Source organism: Ranitomeya imitator, chromosome 4, assembly GCF_032444005.1.
Source record: "Ranitomeya imitator isolate aRanImi1 chromosome 4, aRanImi1.pri, whole genome shotgun sequence".
Taxonomy (NCBI): Eukaryota; Metazoa; Chordata; class Amphibia; order Anura; family Dendrobatidae; genus Ranitomeya; species Ranitomeya imitator.
The window spans coordinates 320,607,225-320,627,526 of NC_091285.1; the positions used below are offsets into that span (position 1 = coordinate 320,607,225).

Below are 20,302 nucleotides of genomic sequence, written 5' to 3' on the forward strand. Positions count from 1 at the left end.
ATTACACATGATAACCTCAATACACTCGAGTGACAACATTATTGTGGCTTTTTAAATCGAAAGCCTTCCGATTGTGATGAGAACACTGCAGACACGCTGCTGCTGCTCGATCCCTCACTATCCGACATCTGCATACAAACAAAACAATACATTTAGTACACATACATCCGAGGGCCACTATACACTCAAATGATGTATACAGAAAAATATAATACATAGAATTGTACTTACATTGCCTCTGATCGCTCACAAGATACACACACTGTGTTGCTGGTGTTTTCAGAGTGTGTTTGCAGAGTCTATGCTCCAAAATGGCTGCAATCATATTTCCTGTCACATGACCACATGGACTAGCCTCATTAACGCAATCCAACGCATAGTTTCATTTGGACATTTTGCTTGATTTGCGTCTGGCTGCATTAGCAATAGACTTCAATGGCAGAATTAACGCTTCCGTTAATCTTGCGTTAGCTTGACCGGACCCAAAAATGCTGCAGGCCGCGTTGGAAGGTGCGTCATAAAAAAAAACGGAGTGTTGCAAACGCATGCCAATTTTTTTTTAGCCTAATGGATAAACCTTCTACTATAACTTTCCCATTATGCAAAAGTGTCTCTGGTGGGATGTGCCCGCAGCAGTACAGGGGTAGCATTTCAGAAACAATACAGTTCACATGAGAAAATACTAAAAGATCAGCAGTGTGTACAGAAATAAAGCAAATACACATACATTTAAATGGCTGACAGGCGCAATAAAAATAAAAATAATGCAATCGACAATTTTATTGGGTCTGTCGTGGTGGGCAATTATTACACCAAGAGTCTGAAAACATAGCCTGAATTCAGGTGAAAATATATTTCTTGTCGCACATGTGCAAATAATTTCAGGAAAATCTGTAAAAATACACCATCTATATTCCATAAAGTACTAGGTTTAGAAGAACAACCATTTTAAAGGCTTGTCTATGGAGGGCTTCACTTTGGAGGTAGTTGAGGTTTCCATCTTGAATCTTTCCGTTGTCAGAAGAAAAAGAACAGCAGTGATCCATTGTCGGCAGTTTGTAGTTCAGGGATTCAGACAGAAGATGTTGAAGATTAAACTTTTTCCTTATAGAGTGCCAAGTCATTGTCGGGAGACTTATAGGCCATGTAATGCTCCTCTGGGAAATTAATTAAATGGCCTCTTCAGAGAGGAAGTAGACAGGACATGTAATGCTACCTATTGGGGGTAGAATTCCAAAAGTCAAAAATCGATAATTTAAAGGGCCTTGCCACATGACTTTGGCTTCTTCTCCTAACAGAAAACTTGTGTTTGCAAGTGGAGTATATAGGTTGGCTTATTAACCCAAATCATGTGACAAGGTTCGGTAAAAGGGTTGACACCAACTTTAAGATTCCTACTTCCAATAGTGGACACTAGAGTTCCCGTCCTCCTTCTCCCTGAAGAAGTTATTTGCATATTTTAAAGATTAGTAGTCTTTCTGGTCCTTGCTGGGTCATGTTCACGAGGTATTTGCATTACTTACACCAGAATAATTCATCTTTATGTGTCTTGATCAGGGAGAGAGGTTTCTTACATTCATATTTAAGCTTCCACAGAAGTAATATTTGGCACATGAAAAGCATTTTGGTCATTCACTGCATGATCAAGAAGATACAGGGAGAGTTCAGAAGTCTCCTTACAGTCTCTAAAAAGTCTCTATTCCATAGCAGAAAAAAAAATGGCCTTATCACTAATTGCTACCGGAAATACTATATGCGTGAAGAAAAAGAAACTATGGTTGTTCTGATACAAGACGTAGTGTATTACCCAAGTATGGAGTCTTTTGCACCATTGTGTAGTGTAAACCAGAATTACAATCACAAGGCATTATATTAGCGTTTTCCATTGAATTCCTTTGCACTGCCCAGTGGTACTTTTAGTTGGAGAACAATCACCATGTCACTGTATTTGGTGAGGTTCATCATCTGATGAAGGGTAATCCAGTGTACATATGGCATATCTGCAGCCATTACAGAGAAAATGTACTCTTGGTATTATAGAAAATGCCTTCTTCTGTAACCCGCTCCAAGATGGGTCCATAGATATTCTTAGTCAATGGGATTACCAAGCCTTTGCTTTCTATTTCACCTAAGTAAAGACAGAAACATGAATCTTTGTTAGAGATGTTCATGTACAAGTAGCTAAGAGAACTGCAGGGAAGATTTCATTATACAATATGGCCAACATGATGCTCATACACAGTGTTATACCTAGCCAGCATTTTTGACAATGCTTGAAATTGCAATACACATGCTCAAACATTGGAGACAGGACAGGGTTCAGAGAGGAGAATTGGGAGTCAGGCAACATGTTATACCAGATAAAGCAGTGATTAGAACTCTTCAGCAACTGGAAGAGAGCTTGAGGTTGGAGGAAGAACAGAAGAAAATATCAGACAAAACAAAGAGAAGTAAAGCTGATAACCAGTTAAGTGTTGCGTGAGAAGAACTAAGAATGATTGTTGCATGTACTTCATCGCCTACCCAAAAGCTTCCGCCATATCCTGGAAGATGGTCACCTCCTCTATATAAGCTAGGTATTATAGAGCATTAAGTCATCTCAGCAGTGCGAGATTTCTAACTATAGTTATGATAGAAAGTATATCTTGTAATATACAGTGTACAACCTACCATCCAGAACCATTTTGGCAGCAATAGCAGTTGGGTATCCCACAGTTTTGGCCATAGCAGAGTAGCCGTTCACCTCACCATACACCACCAAACTAATGTTTTTGGACTCCAGATGTCCAGATGGGTGCCTGATGCCAACATCATTTCTCATGACAATCATATCGCGTTCTCCTGGACCTGAGAATATAAAAAGAGCAGGTCACTGGAGAAAACAACAGCTTATAGGACCAGATGCTCTGTTGGCAACGACAAGAATTCAGCAAAAGTGATTTATAGAATTGTTCTTCATTGTTACAGGTAAACCATGAGCTGAAGTGCCCATGCAGGGTGATATCTCTCCCACCCTGCAGAGTCCATCGCCCTTCACAGGACTGTGGATCACTAATATACTATAACAGCAGTTTGTTAAAGGCAAAAGTGACTGGTTCAAAAAGTGTCAGTAAATTCAGCCAGATACTAAGGAGCCAGTGGTGGATGGCACTAAACATTTTTTAAAGGGAATGTGCCAAGTTTAGAATTTATCCCTTATTGATAGGATAAGGGATAACTTCCTGATCCCGATAATGGGTCTTTGAAGAGCCCAGTGTGAATGGGGCAGAGGTTGAGGAAGCTCATTTCAAGCCAGGCTCTTCATAGCCCCGTTTTTGGGATCAGATGGGATTTCAGCAGTTGTACCAGCAATATGGAATTTATTCCATATCCTATGGATAGAAAAAACTTTCAAACGTTGACTTCACTTCATGCTTTGAGCTTTACCAGCTGAAGGTTTTGTGCAGTCGTACCATAGGAAAGCATCATCTCTAAATGTTTAGCTAGAGCGCCGACAATCGATTCCGCTACAGTCACTGGTTCGTCACTTAGTAATCCAAACCTGTTTAGACAAAACAGAAAGCTACAATTTCAGAAATGTCAAACACCAATGATCTGTCATTATCATTTTTAAAGTTATGCTTTATGATGACAGCCTAGCAGGGGAAGAGACAGCCAATTACTAGCCACAGAAAAGATGTCACTATGGTCAGCGGCACTGCTGCAGCTGGCAACGTTAGGATATCTTGGTTACTCAAACTTTAGGAAAGTTCTAATAACTTTATGAAAGAAGTAGGCATACATAACATAATACACAGGGTTTATTTCCAAAGTTGCAGGTATCCATTATAATCTCACATGTATAAAGCATTGTAAGCGAAACTAGAAAATAGTAATGAGCATATCCACCTGCTAACTTCTAGCCCAGTATAGCTAAACCCCAATGCTTATCTCTTCAACCCGAAACATGACTGTAGAAGAGAGTGTGAATAGATGAGGACTACAGATTATAGCTCTTACCATTGGACTACCTCCATGTTGCTGTCATTCCTTCCTACTTTATTATATACAGCCTCTTTCACGTGGTCCACACTAGTAGTGGCTGGAATCTTCAGCAGATGACACAGGAGCTCCTTCTATATATTGGAGTAAGTAAATACATTTTAGCCATGGGAATGTAGCCAAGAAACATTTAGTGCCTTATGTGCAAATATATTTAGAATTGGTCTACATAATATGAACAAAAGTAATGTACACCTACACATTAGGCCTACAGGAGGTAAATCCATAGGCATGAATATAGAGTTGATCCCTCCATCAAACCTATAACCGATTCCACTTCTCCGAGCAGATTTTGAATTGGGTCTTTGGGAATTTTTGGCCATTCATCCACAAGAGCATTTGTGTGGTCAGACGCTGATGTTGAAGGAAAGGGTCTGGACTACTATCTCCGTTCTAGTTCATCCTTAAGGTGTTCAATGGGGGTGAGTTATGGGCTCTGTGCGGTCAGTTATCTCCTTCCACACTAATTTTTCACAACCAGGCCTTTATGGACCTAAATTTAGGCACTAAGGCACAGTCATGCTAGTACAGAAAAGGGACTTCCCTCCAAAAAAGATTTCCCTTCACCGGAACCAAGTGGCCTAGGCCAACCCTTGGAAACTAACCCCATAGAGTTATCACTCCTCCACCAAGCTTTATAGTTGGCACAATGCAGTCAGACAGGCAATGTTCACCTGGCAGAGACAGACGCTACAGGCAGAAGATGGCTGTGTAACAGTCATCATGTGCCCGCAATATTGCAAGCTCAGCTATTGAGCCTGCATCAAAAACAGGGACACAATATAGGACATACTAGTATGTCATATGTCAAGAAGATGTTAAAGGGAACCTGTCACCTGATTCATAATGCCCGTACTTTGACATGCACGATAGTAGGCAGGTATATTTTTATCTAGTGTATTAGAAAAAAATATGCTTTCTCTAAGCATCACTCCAGCTAATTGACAAGTCTCTCGTTATGCAAGAAACCTGTCAATCACTCGTAGCAGCAATAGCAAAATTCATCTGGACTAGTCTGGTCTTTGGCTACGGTCCCTGGCTAGATCTTTAAATAAAGATTTTTGGTACTACACTATGAATACATCTTAGAAAAAAAAAAAAGTTGATTCTTCCCTAATAGGCTATATCTGGGTAGCCAACACCCAGCAATTCAGTAAGTGCAAAAGCAGTAGGAGGAGCAAAACCAAGACCCCTCAAACAAGGGAAAGAGCTGCGTCCCGCAATGAAGGCTACAACAAAAACATTTTACAGTGAAAAAAAAAAAATCTTTATTTCCCAGTCACTTCATTAGGAACACAGGAACCTTGGGACTTCCCAAAGCTGTCCCTGAGGTTCAAAAACCAATACCAGTGCTGTAGATGGAAGAATTGTCATTCATCAGCTTACAACCAGAGCAACCGCTGCTTACGGCACTTTTATCCTAAGACTTGCATCAATAAACGCAAAGATAAAAATTCTACAAAAATGTGGACAGAAGACCAAATAGCGGCCCTATGGAATAGAACAGACGCCTGGAGGTGTCCATGACCTGACAGCCCGACTTTCCGCATTGGCAGGTGGAAACCAGAGAGCAATGACAGTCCTAGTGGCTGTCTGACCTCTACCAGAGCATACCGGGATGACCTACAAGGTAACCAAACGGAGCTGTGAGACATTAGAGTTTACATTCCAACATGTATTCTTAGGGACAGCCTTCAGATTGCAGAATATTAACCTCTTGTTCCTATGCCACCCAATGAAGCAACTAAAGGCCCCTTCACATTAAGCGACGCTGCAGCGATACCGACAACGATGTCGATCGCTGCAGCGTCGCTGTTTGGTCGTTGGGAGAGCTGTCACACAGACAGCTCTCCAGCGACCAACGATCCCGAAGTCCCCGGGTAACCAGGGTAAACATCGGGTTACTAACAGGGCCGCGCTTAGTAACCCGATGTTTACCCTGGTTACCAGCGTAAAAGTAAAAAAAAAAAACAAACAGTACATACTTACCTACCGCTGTCTGTCCTCGGCGCTCTGCTTCTCTGGTCTGGCTATGAGCACAGCGGCCGGAAAGCAGAGCGGTGACGTCACCGCTCTGCTTTCCGGCTGACCGACGCTCACACCCAGTGCAGGAGGAGTGCAGAGCACAGCGCCGGGGACAGACAGCGGTAGGTAAGTATGTACTGTGTTTTTTTTTTACTTTTACGCTGGTAACCAGTGTAAACATCGGGTTACTAAGCGCGGCCCTGCGCTTAGTTACCCGATGTTTACTCTGGTTACCAGTGAAGACATCGTTGGATCGGCGTCACACACGCCGATCCAGCGATGTCCACGGGAGATCCAGCGATGAAATAAAGTTCTGGACTTTCCTCAGCGACCAACGATCTCCCAGCAGGGGCCTGATTGTTGGTCGCTGTCACACATAACGATTTCCTTAACGATATCGTTGCTACGTCACAAAAAGCAACAATATCGTTAACGATATCGTTTTGTGTGAAGGTACCTTAAGAAAATACATTTTCTCTGAAACATCAGAGCGTTTCAGAGAAAAACATACCTGACTACAACCATACAGCTCAACTAGGATTCATGCTGCCCCCAGTCTGGGCTGCATGAATCAGGTGACAGGTTCCCTGAAGGCGCGTTTATCAATGTTTTTGTCCCCAAATATGGTTACATACACATCTACACAAACATCCGTAAGTAAATATATCTAGATCATATATGTTTTATGGGCAGCATTCTGAAACTCATAAGGGTTCTCGTAGGAAAAAAAAACAAAAAAAACAAACATTTCTTCTGGTTATATAGTCTACAATGTTTAAAACCATCAACGTTTTTATCATCTTTCATATTTTTTATGATAAAACAAACTCCATGGCTATACTCACCCATGTTATTGCTGGAGCATCCATGGCTAGCAGTGGACAGGGATCAGCGTTAATTAATCCCAATTTTACAAACCCATTCATTGCTTTAGCAAATCCCTACACAAACAAAAATGCATTGTGACTGAAAGCAGTAAGGATCACTACTATTTAAATAGCTTTACAATGAATATCGCATCATGCTTTAAGCTCAAAAATGTTTGCTGTCCTAAGAATTTTTTAATTTGCAATGAAAAAAAAAAAAGATATATATATATATCTCTCAGATGTGAACCAGGTTCCTCGTTACAGAATGCAATCAAAACTATAGGAAAATTCTTAGTGCTTAACTTCAATACTAGGCCTTTACTTACCTTTTCATCATCATGGGTATTAAATATTAGGAAATACCTACAATTAAAATGTAGTATAGTTCTTCTGATGACATATGTCGCTTACCCTATATGCAGGCCATTGCAGCAGCTGAGGTATCCATGGTTACACAACCACGCACATAACGACTAGTGGCTGTAACCATGGATACCTAAGCTACTGAAATAGTCAGCACTTGTGGTGAGCGACATATCAGGAGAACTATACTACATTTCTAATTGAAGGTTGCTAATATTATTATAGCAACTACTACATATTGGGATAGGATCTTCGAGATAGGAATACCTTTTTTGAGAACATCTGGATCAAAATGCAAGTTTTCTCATTCTCTCTGGCACAAATTAAGCATATTTAACATTATGGGTTTAATTATCTCTAATCACACACATTTTAACCCTCCCAAATTTGCTATCCACAATGATCTCATGAATATTCAATTAGCAGCTTTGTTTACATTTGTCCTTAACTGCTTGCAGACCACCCACTTAGGGTACCGTCACACTATAACATTTCGATCGCTACGACGGTACGATTCGTGACGTTCCAGCGATATCGTTACGATATCGCTGTGTCTGACACGCAGCAGCGATCAGGGATCCTGCTGAGAATCGTACGTCGTAGCAGATTGTTTAGAACTTTCTTTCATCGCTGGATCTCCCGCTGTCATCGCTAGATCGGTGTGTGTGACACCGATCTAGCGATCTAGCGATGCGATCCAGCGATGCGTTCGCTTGTAACCAGGGTAAACATCGGGTAACTAAGCGCAGGACCGCGCTTAGTTACCCGATGTTTACCCTGGTTACAAGCGTTAAACTAAAAAAAACAAACAGCACATACTTACATTCTGGTGTCCGTCAGGTCCCTTGCCGTCTCTGCTTCCCGCACTGTGACTGCCGGCCGTAAAGTGAAAGCAGAGCACAGCGGCTGTGCTTTCACTTTCACTTTACGGCCGGCAGTCACTGAGTGCGGGAACCAGACTGCAAGGGACCTGACGGACACCAGAATGTAAGTATGTGCTGTTTTTTTTTTTTTAGTTTAACGCTTGTAACCAGGGTAAACATCGGGTAACTAAGCGCGGTCCTGCGTTTAGTTACCCGATGTTTACCCTGGTTACCCAGGGACCTCGGCATCTTGGTCGCTGGAGAGCTGTCTGTGTGACAGCTCCCCAGCGACCACACTACGATTTACCTACGATCACGGCCAGGTCATATCGCTGGTCGTGATCGTAGGTAAATCGTATAGTGTGACGGTACCCTTACACTATTGAGGTGGTCTTCAAATTACAATGACATCTTAGAACATCAAACCAAAGTACCGAGACTGTAAAGCTGCCAGATGTCAGAGATGGGCTAACTCCCCCATAGAGGAGGCAGAGACAGCTTATCACCATGTCTGCCTTCCTGAATACAGTAGCAGAATGGCTGCCAGTAACCATGTGAGTGCCAGGTGGGAGCAGCAGCGGCTCCATCGTAGCAAACTCATATTAGCCAGGCAGTGCAGACAGGAGGCTACATTTGCCTATCAAGCTCCTATGCCAGCCACAGTTACAGGTAAATAAGGCAATAATTGTTGGAATTCATCCCAAAAGATCTTTTATGATCTTATGGGGAAGACCATGTGTAAAATAAACCATAAATAAATAAATAAAAAACAGAATTTTTTTTTTAAAAAGCTGCTGCCAGTTTCTTGCTTTGCCACCATTAAAAAACATACAACATGCATCCGATACAGAAAAATAATTGGGGGACACTTTAGTGGTCCTTGGTGGTGATGACAGACATTTCCCATTTTTTTCTTTAGTATTTTCCCCAATATTGGACAATAAAAATAAAAGAAAACTATAATATTTTGTATATAAGGCATCACTTATTAAGAAAAAAAAAATCTGAATATCCAAATGAGAAACATTTTTATGGTTCTTGAAACCTCATGAACGAAAAAGAAGACACCTGGTCACGAATGAGGAAGAATGGCCGTCCTTCAAGTGGTTAATGTGATCTTATGTTCAACTAATGTTCTAATTTAGAGAAAACATCTGAGATGGCATTAAATACATGAGAACCATAATCTAGTGACATTATTACCCATCCTGTAAATCAGAGATAGCAGCCAGAACGTACCTTGTACCGGAGCGTTCCTCTCATGAGGGTATGAGCGGACTGAATCCCGTAGGGTTCAGCATACTTTGTACTGTCCCGGTTAGAGAAGCCTTCTAGATTCAAGCCCGGAAACCAGTCCATGTCTGTGACGGACTCCAGCAGTGAGCCCCCGGGAGCAATATTAACAACCTATGAAGACAGAAAAACACACAACATGTACGTAGATGTCAGCTTTTATCTTTAGGGTGTAAAGATAGTGTTTGGAAGAAGAGACATGAGGCCGGTGTCACACATTGGTGTTTCGCAGTCAGTGCTCTGAATGCGATGCACACACCGATGCATATAAAAAGGGATACGACCTGTGCATTGCATTCAGAGCACAATCTTCAACAAATGGGATATATCGGCCTGATGGCTAAAGACAAGTTCACTAACTTGGCTGTGAACAGCATTGTGCAGCATGCACTGTACTCAGGCTCGGACTGGCCCACCGGGGAACCGGAGGATCCTCCGATGGGCCCTGGCACTGACACCTGCTGGCAGGGCCCCCGCACCCCCCCACGCCGGCCCGCCCGCCTTGAATACTCACCCTGCTCCAGCGATGGTCTCGGCGTCTGCACTGCGGCTCGTCCTGAACAAGCGGTCACGTGACACCGCTCATTAAGATCATGAATATGCGCATATTCATGATCTTAATGAACGGTGTCACATGACCGCTCAAGCAGGAAGAAGGTGCTGCGCCGGCGCCGCCGCCTGGAGTCGGGACAGAGCGCGAGGGATGTCGGCACGGCCGTGCAGTGGGACAGGTGAGTACTGTATGAGACACGGGGGGGGGGGGGGGGGATGAAGGCGGACATAAGCCGGCACGCCGAGCAGGAGCGGGTGCGGAGAGATAAGCCTACATACAGGGGGGACTATATATAAGCCATGCACACAGGGGGGGGGAACATAAGCCATGCAGGGGGGAGTATATATAAGCCATGCATACAGGGGGGGGGGGGGTGGGGAATATAAGCCATGCAGGGGGGAGTATATATAAGCCATGCATACGGGGGGGGGGGGGGGGGGGAATATGAGCCATGCAGGGGGGAATATAAGCCATGCATACAGGGGGGAATATAAGCCATGCATACAGGTGGGGGGGAGGAAATATGAGCCATGCAGGGGGCAATATGAGCCATGCATACCGGGGGGAATATGAGCCATCCATGCAGGGGGGAATATGAACCATGCATACAGGGGCGGACTATGAGCCATGCAGGGGGGAATATAAGCCATGCAGGGGGAATATGAGCCATACATACAGGGGGGAATATAAGCCATGCATACCGGGGGGAATATGAGCCATGCATACAGGGGCGGAATATGAGCCATGCATACAGGGGGGAATATAAGCCATGCATACAGGGGCGGAATATAAGCCTTGCATACAGGGGGGAATATAAGCCATGCATACAGGGGCGGAATATGAGCCATGCATTCAGGGGGTGAATATGAGCCATGCATACAGGGGCGGACTATGAGCCATGCATACAGGGGCGGAATATGAGCTATGCATACAGGGGGGAATATAAGCCATGCATAGGGGGTGGGGAATATGAGCCATGAATACATGGGGAGATATGAATCATGCACACAGGAGGGGGTTATATGAGCTATGTATATGGGATAGGAGGGAGATGAGCCATGCATACAGGAGGGGGGTCATTATACAGTATTGAGCATCATGTGTGGCCGTTATACAGTATTGAGCATCATGTGTGGCCAATGGACATTATACAGTATGGAGCATCATGTGTGGCCGTTATACAGTATGGAGCATCATTTGTGGTCATTATACAGTATTGAGCATTATGTGGGATCATTATACAGTATGGAGAACTGTGTGGCCGTTTTACACTATGGAGCACTATGTGTGGGTGGTCATTATACAGTATGGAGCACTGTCTGGCCATTATACAGTATGGAGCAATGTGTGGCCATTATACACTATGGAGCATCATGTGTGGCCATTATACACTATGGAGCATCATGTGTGGCCATTATACAGTATGGAGCATCATGTGTGGCCATTATACAGTATGGAGCACTGTGTGGCCATATTTTTGTTTGCTTATAATTATTGTATATAAAACAGTGTGATCAGCAGTACTAAATGGCTGCGGTTGAGACGTGGATATGGGTGTGACGAGTTGTGAAATGGGTCTGGTCAGAGGCGTGGCCTAAAATTTGCCACGGCGCACTACGCGCGCCGCAAACTTTATACCTCCTTCCCTTCTTCAAAAGTTGGGAGGTATGGTACCACATTTGCCAGATCACGGCAAGTGCCGCAAATCCCATAGGGAATGAATGAGGCCGAACGCAGTGTTGCCGTAAGTGATCTGTTACGCGGCAGATGCAGAAAAACTGCCCGATCTGCTGCAAAAGGCGACTTTCACATCAGCGATTCTTGCCAAAATCTATGCCGATAGTGTCATACTCACCAATGGGGGAGGCAGCACTAAAAGTGCCTAGGGCAGCAGAAACTCTAAATACGGCCCTGGGGGGCTACATTATATTCTGCGAGGGGGCTACCCCAACCCTTGCTACATTATTAAGACGTGAACTACCTTATATTATACCCTGATATTAGCGCTTTTTACCGCACAATTGGTGGTCTTGTATCTATTTCTATGTAGCTACATAGTGGGCCCCAAGAATGATTTTCTCTGGTGGGCCCAAGGTGCTCCAGTCCGACGCTGACTGTACTGCAATCCCAGCAAGCTGTCAGAGCATTTGGTTGCGCAGAAAGGCCTCAGTAACCCTTTAGGCACAACTTTAAATCACATTCGAGTGCTGCGTGCCAGATGGCACCAAATAGGAAGGTCTGGGGAGGAAGACAGGAGTTGAGGACATAGCAGAATCTGCGGTCAGCTTCCGTTGCTTGCCGGTGACATGGAACAGGCTACTGTCCGTCAACTAGAAGCAAAGAGAACCGAACTCCACAAGAGTAAAGAGGTTGAAAAGGTTGAGAATTACAATAAAGATTGGTATTTTTTCTTGGACATGGTTAAAATAATGTGAATTATTTCATACTTTTTTTTTTTCAATTTATGGTCTAACCGCTTAACTCTTTCATTGTTGGAAATTTATGTGCAGTAATTACTCAGCCATAATATTTTTGGGGGATTATGTTTCACCACATTCACAGCCAGTACTTTTTTTTTTTTTTACATTAAACAGCTTGTTTTTTGCAAGAATTGTAGATTTTTAGGCATTTTGTGATACACAAAAGTTATTGTCTAATGTATACTTATATTGTCTTATAGGTTAATATGGTGTGAGGCAGTGACCAGTGTTACATGTGAGGGTTGCTGTGTGTTCCCCCCAGGATGCACACGAAGGCATATTGAGGCCATGGGAGTACATTGCAGTCACAGGTGTAGCTGTGATTGCAATGCAAAATAAAAAAGTGAGTATTAGTCTTGGACAAGCTATTTGTCCAGGGCAGATTTAAGAAAACCTGCTGAGCTTTTGTGTTTTGAAATGAACTACAGGATGGTAGTCGTGCAGTCTGTTTCATTCCTGGCCGGGTTTTCCATGTGGCCCATGGCCACAGATTCATGTTAAAGGCCCTGCAGTAAAGGGTTTGGGTGTGTCAGTTTTGTTTTGCAAGCAGGCAGAACTCTGCAGAGCACTACCTGAGTGAGGCAACACAGGGCTAAACGGAGCCAAAAAGCCTGGCACCCTCAGTGTACACAGCGGTGCAGTAGCCCTCGGCAACCGGTCACGGACTGTCTTTGTTTTCCCGGCTGTGATCCAAAGGATCCCTTTTACTTTCTGTTTGTGAGTACACTGTACATTAAACGAGACTTTATTTTGAACGTTTGCCGGGTCACTGCCTCTTCACTGCACAGCGAATACAACGTTGCACTACAATGGGAACATCAAATATGTATTTTACTGTCTTTCCAAAGTTTATTTAATAAAAGTGTTTAAAAAATTTGCTTATTGCATTGTATGCATTGGTTTATATCTATAATGTACTTGCATCTCTTTATATACTGACAAACCATGGCTGTGTGTAGCATTGAGACATCTATCCAGGAAAAAAAAAAAAATCACATATTAGATAGAAGTGCGGCGGTGGCTTTCTGATGTTACTGAAGCGCATATATATATATATATATATATATATATATATATATATATATATATATAAGTGCTTTGAGGGCCCATCACCCATATCAGGGAAGTGTCGGGCCCCAATGTCCTGTGCAGATACAACTACACTGTAGTGTCCTAAATAAGAGACTACAAGGGATGAAAACATGATAGCGCATTCCCGTCTCCTCGGAGTCCCAGCATTTTACCAGATATTATCACTGATCCTGACCTTAAACATATAACTAGTGATGAGTGAGTGTGCTCGGATCAGAGCACGCTCGTGTGCTAATAGAGTATCTTCGGCGTGCTCGAATACTATGTTCGAATCTTCGCGGCTGCATGTTTCGTGGCTGATCAACAGCCGTCACACATACAGGGATAGCCTAACAAACAGGTAATCCCTGCATATGCTGCAGCTGTCGATCAGCCACGAGACATGCAACGAGGACAACTCATACATAGCATTCGAGCACGCAGAAGATACTCAATTAGCACAGATACAAAGTTCCATCCACTGTTGGCTCTGTTAGGTATAGGGAGCTCTTCTCCACCGCAAGCAATGGTTTAAGGGAGATTATATCTCTATTTACTGCATTTAATGGACAATATAAATATTTTCTTCCTGTCATGATTCTGACGGGAAAAAAAATAAACGATATACGTTTACGTTGTTATGAATTAACACATAAGAGGTACAAGAGAGGTCTTTGCACCACGATGGGTCACTCTTACAACTTTGTGTAGAACAATAACACGGGACGTCCTTGAGGCCCTGTATGAACAAGGTTGTACCGCTCAAACCTTCTAATGCTCAATAAGATCTACTCCAATAGCGTCTATGCATTTCCAAATATGATGATCAAAAGATAAAATGTGATGTAACATACAATGTTATGTATTAAAAATGGCATTTCACTAACCTTTCCATTCTTTAAATATGTGGCAGGCTGTATTGTGTTTAGGAGAACACCCAGAGGGCTCCAGCTGAACTTATATCTCAGGGGATTGTCAGAACATTCAGGGGCTGGAAGGCCTCCACAAAACGATATGTAGGATTCCACCTGCAGAAAACAAAAGATATTACCAAGGACAGCAGATATCACACGACCCTTGCTGAGGGGGGTTTCAGTACACCTAGCATGGAGGAACCTTGCAGAAGTACTGTTCATTTATTTTAATTTATTTATCTTAAATTCATAGCACCAACATATTCCGCAGCACAATACAGACATTATCATCACTGTCCCCATTGGGGCTAAATCTAGTCTTTCGAGTGTGGGGGGAAACTGGAGTACCTGGAGGAAACCCACCCAAACACAAGGAGAACATACAAACTCATTGGAGAAAAATTAAACAGTCCTGCAAATGGAATCTACGCAACTAATCAATGGCCAACAATAACAAGCATTGCATTATTTGGCAGGGCTCATTGAAGGGGTGAACCTTAAACTAACCGGCCAGCTAGCTCTCCTAGAAAGCACGTTCTGCAAGACACCTTATATGAACAATAGTTAGGATACATTTCTTAATGTCTCTGCTCATTCGGGGCTTTCATTTAAGCAAAAGGGACATCAGGAAATAACTTTCTGATTCACGAATATATTATTATTTTAAGTTTAGCATCTTCTTGAAACTGAATAATCATAAAACGAAACCCATCAGTTATGTTATAACCTCTTGATTAGTACCTTTGCTCCGACATCTTTAGCTTTATCAAAGCATTCCATAGCCAACATATGGTCAAGACCTGGATCCAAACCCATTTCACCGACAATTGTGATCCCAGCATCTTCCACACTACAAAGAAATACATACACATAAGTGACCACGTGACCTGCCGCGTGGCTGTAGCTGCCGCTATGCATGGAGCACTATGAATCCTCAGAGGATGCTGCAAGCTTTCAAGGACCGGTGTATCCAATATCTACATACAGCTTTAAACCACATCACAAGACAAAAGTTACCAGGAATTATGAATATTGTATGTACTGTTATGTCTGCGTGATAATACATAGAGTTCCAGGGTGCAACTTGTCAAAAGGAAAAATATTATATTGTCAAAGCAAAATACATACCATATATAATCAAGTATAAGCCGACCCCCCTAATTTTGTACAAAAAAACTGGGAAAACTTAATGACTCGAGTATAAGCCTAGGGTGGGAAATGCAGCAGCTACCGGTAAATGTCAAAAGTAAAAATAGATACCAATAAAAGTAAAATTAATTGAGCCATCAGTAGGTTAAGTGTTTTTGAATATCCATATTGAATCAGGAGCCCCATATAATGCTCCATAAAGTTTATGATGGACCCATAAGATGCTCCATATTAAAATATGCCCCATCTAATCCTGCATAAAGGTTAATAATGGCCCCATAAGATGCTCCATAGACACATTTGCCCAATATAATGCTGCACAAATGCTGATTATGGCCCCATAAGATGCTCCATAAAGATATTTGCCCCATATAGTGCTGCACAAACCTTGATTATGGCCCCATAAGATACTCCATACAGACACTTGCCCCGTATAATGCTCCACAAACGTTAATTATAGCCCCATAAGATGCTCCATAAACATATTTGCCCCATATAATGCTGCACAAACGTTATGGCCCCATAAGATGCTCCATACAGACATTTGCCCCATACAATGCTGCACAAATGTTAATTATGGCCCCATGAGATGCTCCATACAGACACTTGCCCCATATAGTGCTGCACAAACGATTATGGCCCCATACAGACACTTGCCCCATATAGTGCTGCACAAACGTTATGGCCCCGCAAGATGCTCCATACAGACATACTTGCCCCATTTGCTGTTGCTGCGATAAAAAAAAAAAAAATCACTTACTCACCTCTCCATCACCTGACTTCGTGTCGGTGCCGATCCATCTTCAGCATCTTCTGCACTGACTTTCAGGCAGAGGGTGCGAACTAACCACGTCGCGGCACCCTCTGACCTGAGCATCACTACAGAAGACGCTGAAGACGGAGAGGCGCACAGAACGGGGAGCAGGGGCTCCCCATTATACTCACCTGCTCCTGGCGCTGTGCAGTCCCTGGTTCCCCAGCGCCGCAGCTTCTTCCTGTACTGAGCGGTCACCATTACCGCTCATTACAGTAATGAATAAGCGGCTCCACTCCTATGGGAGGTGGAGCAGCATATTCATTACTGTAATGAGCGGTACCATATGACCGCTCAGTACAGGAAGAATCTAGGGCGCCGGGGAGCCAGGGACCTGCAGGGACCAGGTGAGTATAATTAGACAGCCCGCACTCCCCATCCCCCTCCCCTGCCGACCCCTGGGTATGACATGAGTATAAGTCGAGAGGGGGACTTTCAGCCCAAAAAAATGAGCTGAAAATCTCGGCTTATACTCGAGTATATACGGTAATTCATGCTGTTACAGAACAAAGTAGCATCAGAAGACCCCGAAACTCTTCAAAACTGGAGAATAAGCAACTGTCAAGTTGCCAAAAAAGGGCTATAAAAGGAACCAAGTAGACTGGTTAAAGGGAATCTGTCACCAGTATTTTGCTACATCACCTAAGAGCAATATGATGTAGGGGCAGAGACCCTGATCCTACAGGTTTATCATTTACTGGGCTGCTTGCTGCAGTTTGGATAAAATCGTTATTATATATGAGCTGCAGATCTAGCAGTTCTCTGAATGCTGAGCTCTGTATAACCCCGCCCACATCACTGATTGGCAGCTGTGTACACCGTGTATAGGCAGAAAGCTGCTAATCAGTGGTGAAGATGAGGTTATGCACAGCTCATGAATATGGGAGCAGGTTTGCTAGTACTCTATCACTATTTTATCAGCAGCGGATTATCAAAACCACATCAAGTAGCCCATTATGCTGCTCTCGGTTTAGGTAGAAAAATCCTTTTAAATGTCACCATATAGCACATGAATGGGTAGCAAACTACGGATTGAGGTAAGAACATCCATGAATAGCAGACTACTATGCCAGAAAAAAAGTGCGGTAAGCGCTGTTCTACGCTACTTACCTGCTGACGAGGTAAGCAACGCAAGGAAAGTAGAATATGAGACAAATGTTTAAGTCATAAAATAAATGGAAAGAAAGTCAAGATGAAGAACGTTACTTTTTTAAAGTATAAGATGGTCCACATAAAATCATACTCCAAATCCTGAAATCGCGAACCTTGTAGAACCGTCATGTCTATGCACTGCGTGGACAGTCGGAGGAACCATTTACATGCTTTGCAAATGTTTCATTAACATTATAATAGGTGTAGATCAAAAACTGACGTATATTCTACCTCTGCTGGAGTTCTTTCATCGACGGCGTTAAGTAACTGGCAGTTACCAGGTTCACCTTATTCTTGATGCATTTCTTGGCCACTAATGGATGCACAGAGTAGGGCAGTAAACTGAAAATTGCAAAAACAGACGTAAGTGGAGGTATTGTGTTGTGAAATAGGGGCACATTTTACATTTCAATGCCATCAAACTTATAAAATCATTTCAACACATGGGTTGTTTGAAGACGATTTTAGCAATGGAAACAAAAAAAAAAAAAAAAAAAAAAAAAGATGGCAAAAATTACTAATGAAATGAGAACATTTCTGCACATAGCAGATTATTTAGACATGAGAGTCCTCAGTGGTTGATACCTTTTAATGGCTAACTGAAAAGATGGTAACAAATTACAGGCTTTCGAGACTACACAGGTCTCTTCATCAGGCAAAAACTAAAGCAAATTCTGAAGAAACTCTCTGTTTTCCATGAAGAATTTGCAGGCATTTAATCCATCCTGATGTGGGATATTGGAGTATAAAGATTCCACATCCATGGTGGCCAGGATGGTTCCTTCTGGTAGAGGACCTATTGCTGATAGTTTATTCAATAGGTCAGTTGTGTCCTGAATGTAGCTGGGTGTATCCTTTACCAGGGGTTTAAGAAGAAAATAACCGGGTACCTCTAGTTGTCACCTACAATACAAATCTGGAGGTGCTAAGGGGAGCTGCACGGAAAATTCAACCTTTACTACAAAAAGATGTCCGCTTACAAACCATTTTTCCAGACCCCCCACTACTGTGTTTTAGGCAGCCCCCAAATCTAAGAAGCATCATTGTCAGAAGCTCCCTGTCCTCTCCAACAGCTGCAGGTACCTTTCCTTGCAACCAGAAAAGTGTAAAACCTGTCCATTTATAATGACCACGGACAAGATAAAGATCCCCAATTCACATCAGGACTACAGGTACAGGATACAGGATACCAGGTACAGGATACCAGGTACTTTCAGCTGTGACACTTCTAATGTGGTGTACTTAATTATTTATACTAAATGTCCAACTGGGGGTCTGTATGTGGGGGAGACAGGGCAAAAACTTAGAACAAGAATGAATTCTCATCACGACACAATAAAGAGAAAAAAGAATGGCCTACCGGTAGCAAAACATTTTTGTATCCCTGGTCATAGCATCATGGACATGAAATTACTTGTTTTAAAAGGTAATTTCAAATCTCAGAAAGACAGAAGATTCTGTAACTATAAACTCATGAGGACATTTGACACTCTCAGTGCAGGAATGAATGTGTCACATGGATTTATGTCTTTTTACATAATTTAAGGAATTTGCTCTTCAGACCTTCTGGGGTCATCAAAGCACAGAACCAGACCCATTCAGAGGATCATAAAACATTAAGACTTCCTTATCCATTAACTTTTTCAATATCTATGGCTATCCCTCTCCCATAATGATAATTCTGCTTCACGTCACCTGTCTTATCTATTGCCTTCTTTATCTCTGTGCTGTGTTGTATATAAGTATGTGATTCTTCAGATTTTGCATTAGTCTTTGCCTGATGAAGAGACCGGAGTAGTCTCGAAAGCTTGCAATTTACCATCTTTTCATTTAGCCATTAAAGGGTATAAACCACTGAGGACTCTCACATCTAAATAATTTTCTATCTACTGGCTAACACGGTACCAAGAATATATCTTTCCTGCACATAGAAGCACATCCAGCTCACATGATCGGCAGAAATTAGCTGATTCCACGTCTGCAATCTTCCTATTAATGGAGCAACAAACTCCAAGACTTTAGGATTTATTTCTGTAGCAGAGTATATAGGTTTGCTACCAAATCCAAAAGTCAGCACAGTTAACGTGACATCAGAACACTGTGATTTTCATTCATTTATGCCTTCAAGCCACCATGTTTTCTTTTTTTTGCTTTTGACATATAGTAGAGTATGAGAACTATTTTTTTGTAAGGATACAAATTTGGGACATATATAGATACAGTAAAAAAAGCAAAAAAAAAAAAACAACAAAATACTTGTTTAGGGTGAAAGTGGAAAAAATAAAAACAATTGTACAATTTATTAGGCTTTGCTTTTATGGCACTCACTTTGTGGTATGCATGAAACCTTATTCTGTATGAGTAATACTAAACTTTATTGCTTTATTTTTGTGTTGACCTGAGCTGTGTTTCTTCACTCTATTTTTGCAGCATGAGATAATGTTTGCTTTGACGTCACTTAGGATGCCTATAACTTTTTGACTGGAGACATCTCTGTTCCTGGTCTTTACAGCAGAGCTTAAGCCGTTACATACAGCTGATTGAAGCAGTTTCTGAAGCCACTTTTCCATAGCCAAAACTCGTTTGCTATTGGGATTCTGTGGAGGGGCACAGTGGAGCCATTAAGCAGAATCCCAAGGTGGTGGTGCACATGGTGTGTACAAGTTTCCAGCTTTAAGATACTAATTTGAAGGAGATATTACTTATGGCCAAAAA

The 20,302-nt window shown here is 42.4% G+C and overlaps 1 protein-coding gene across 1 annotated transcript in view; it reads right to left on the bottom strand.

The window, feature by feature from the left end:
- Window positions 1–765: 765 nt before the first annotated feature.
- Window positions 766–20,302, bottom strand: part of AASS (aminoadipate-semialdehyde synthase) — a 78,372-nt gene continuing 58,835 nt past the window's right edge. Inside the window, exons 16-24 of the mRNA XM_069764887.1 lie at window positions 17,819–17,929; window positions 15,214–15,322; window positions 14,446–14,586; window positions 9,401–9,568; window positions 6,912–7,007; window positions 4,000–4,115; window positions 3,453–3,541; window positions 2,671–2,847; window positions 766–2,128 (exon numbers count right to left, since the gene is read on the bottom strand). Coding sequence (XP_069620988.1) covers window positions 2,010–2,128; window positions 2,671–2,847; window positions 3,453–3,541; window positions 4,000–4,115; window positions 6,912–7,007; window positions 9,401–9,568; window positions 14,446–14,586; window positions 15,214–15,322; window positions 17,819–17,929 — 1,126 coding nt within the window. The 3' untranslated portion in view covers window positions 766–2,009. The remainder of the gene's footprint in view (window positions 2,129–2,670; window positions 2,848–3,452; window positions 3,542–3,999; window positions 4,116–6,911; window positions 7,008–9,400; window positions 9,569–14,445; window positions 14,587–15,213; window positions 15,323–17,818; window positions 17,930–20,302) is intronic.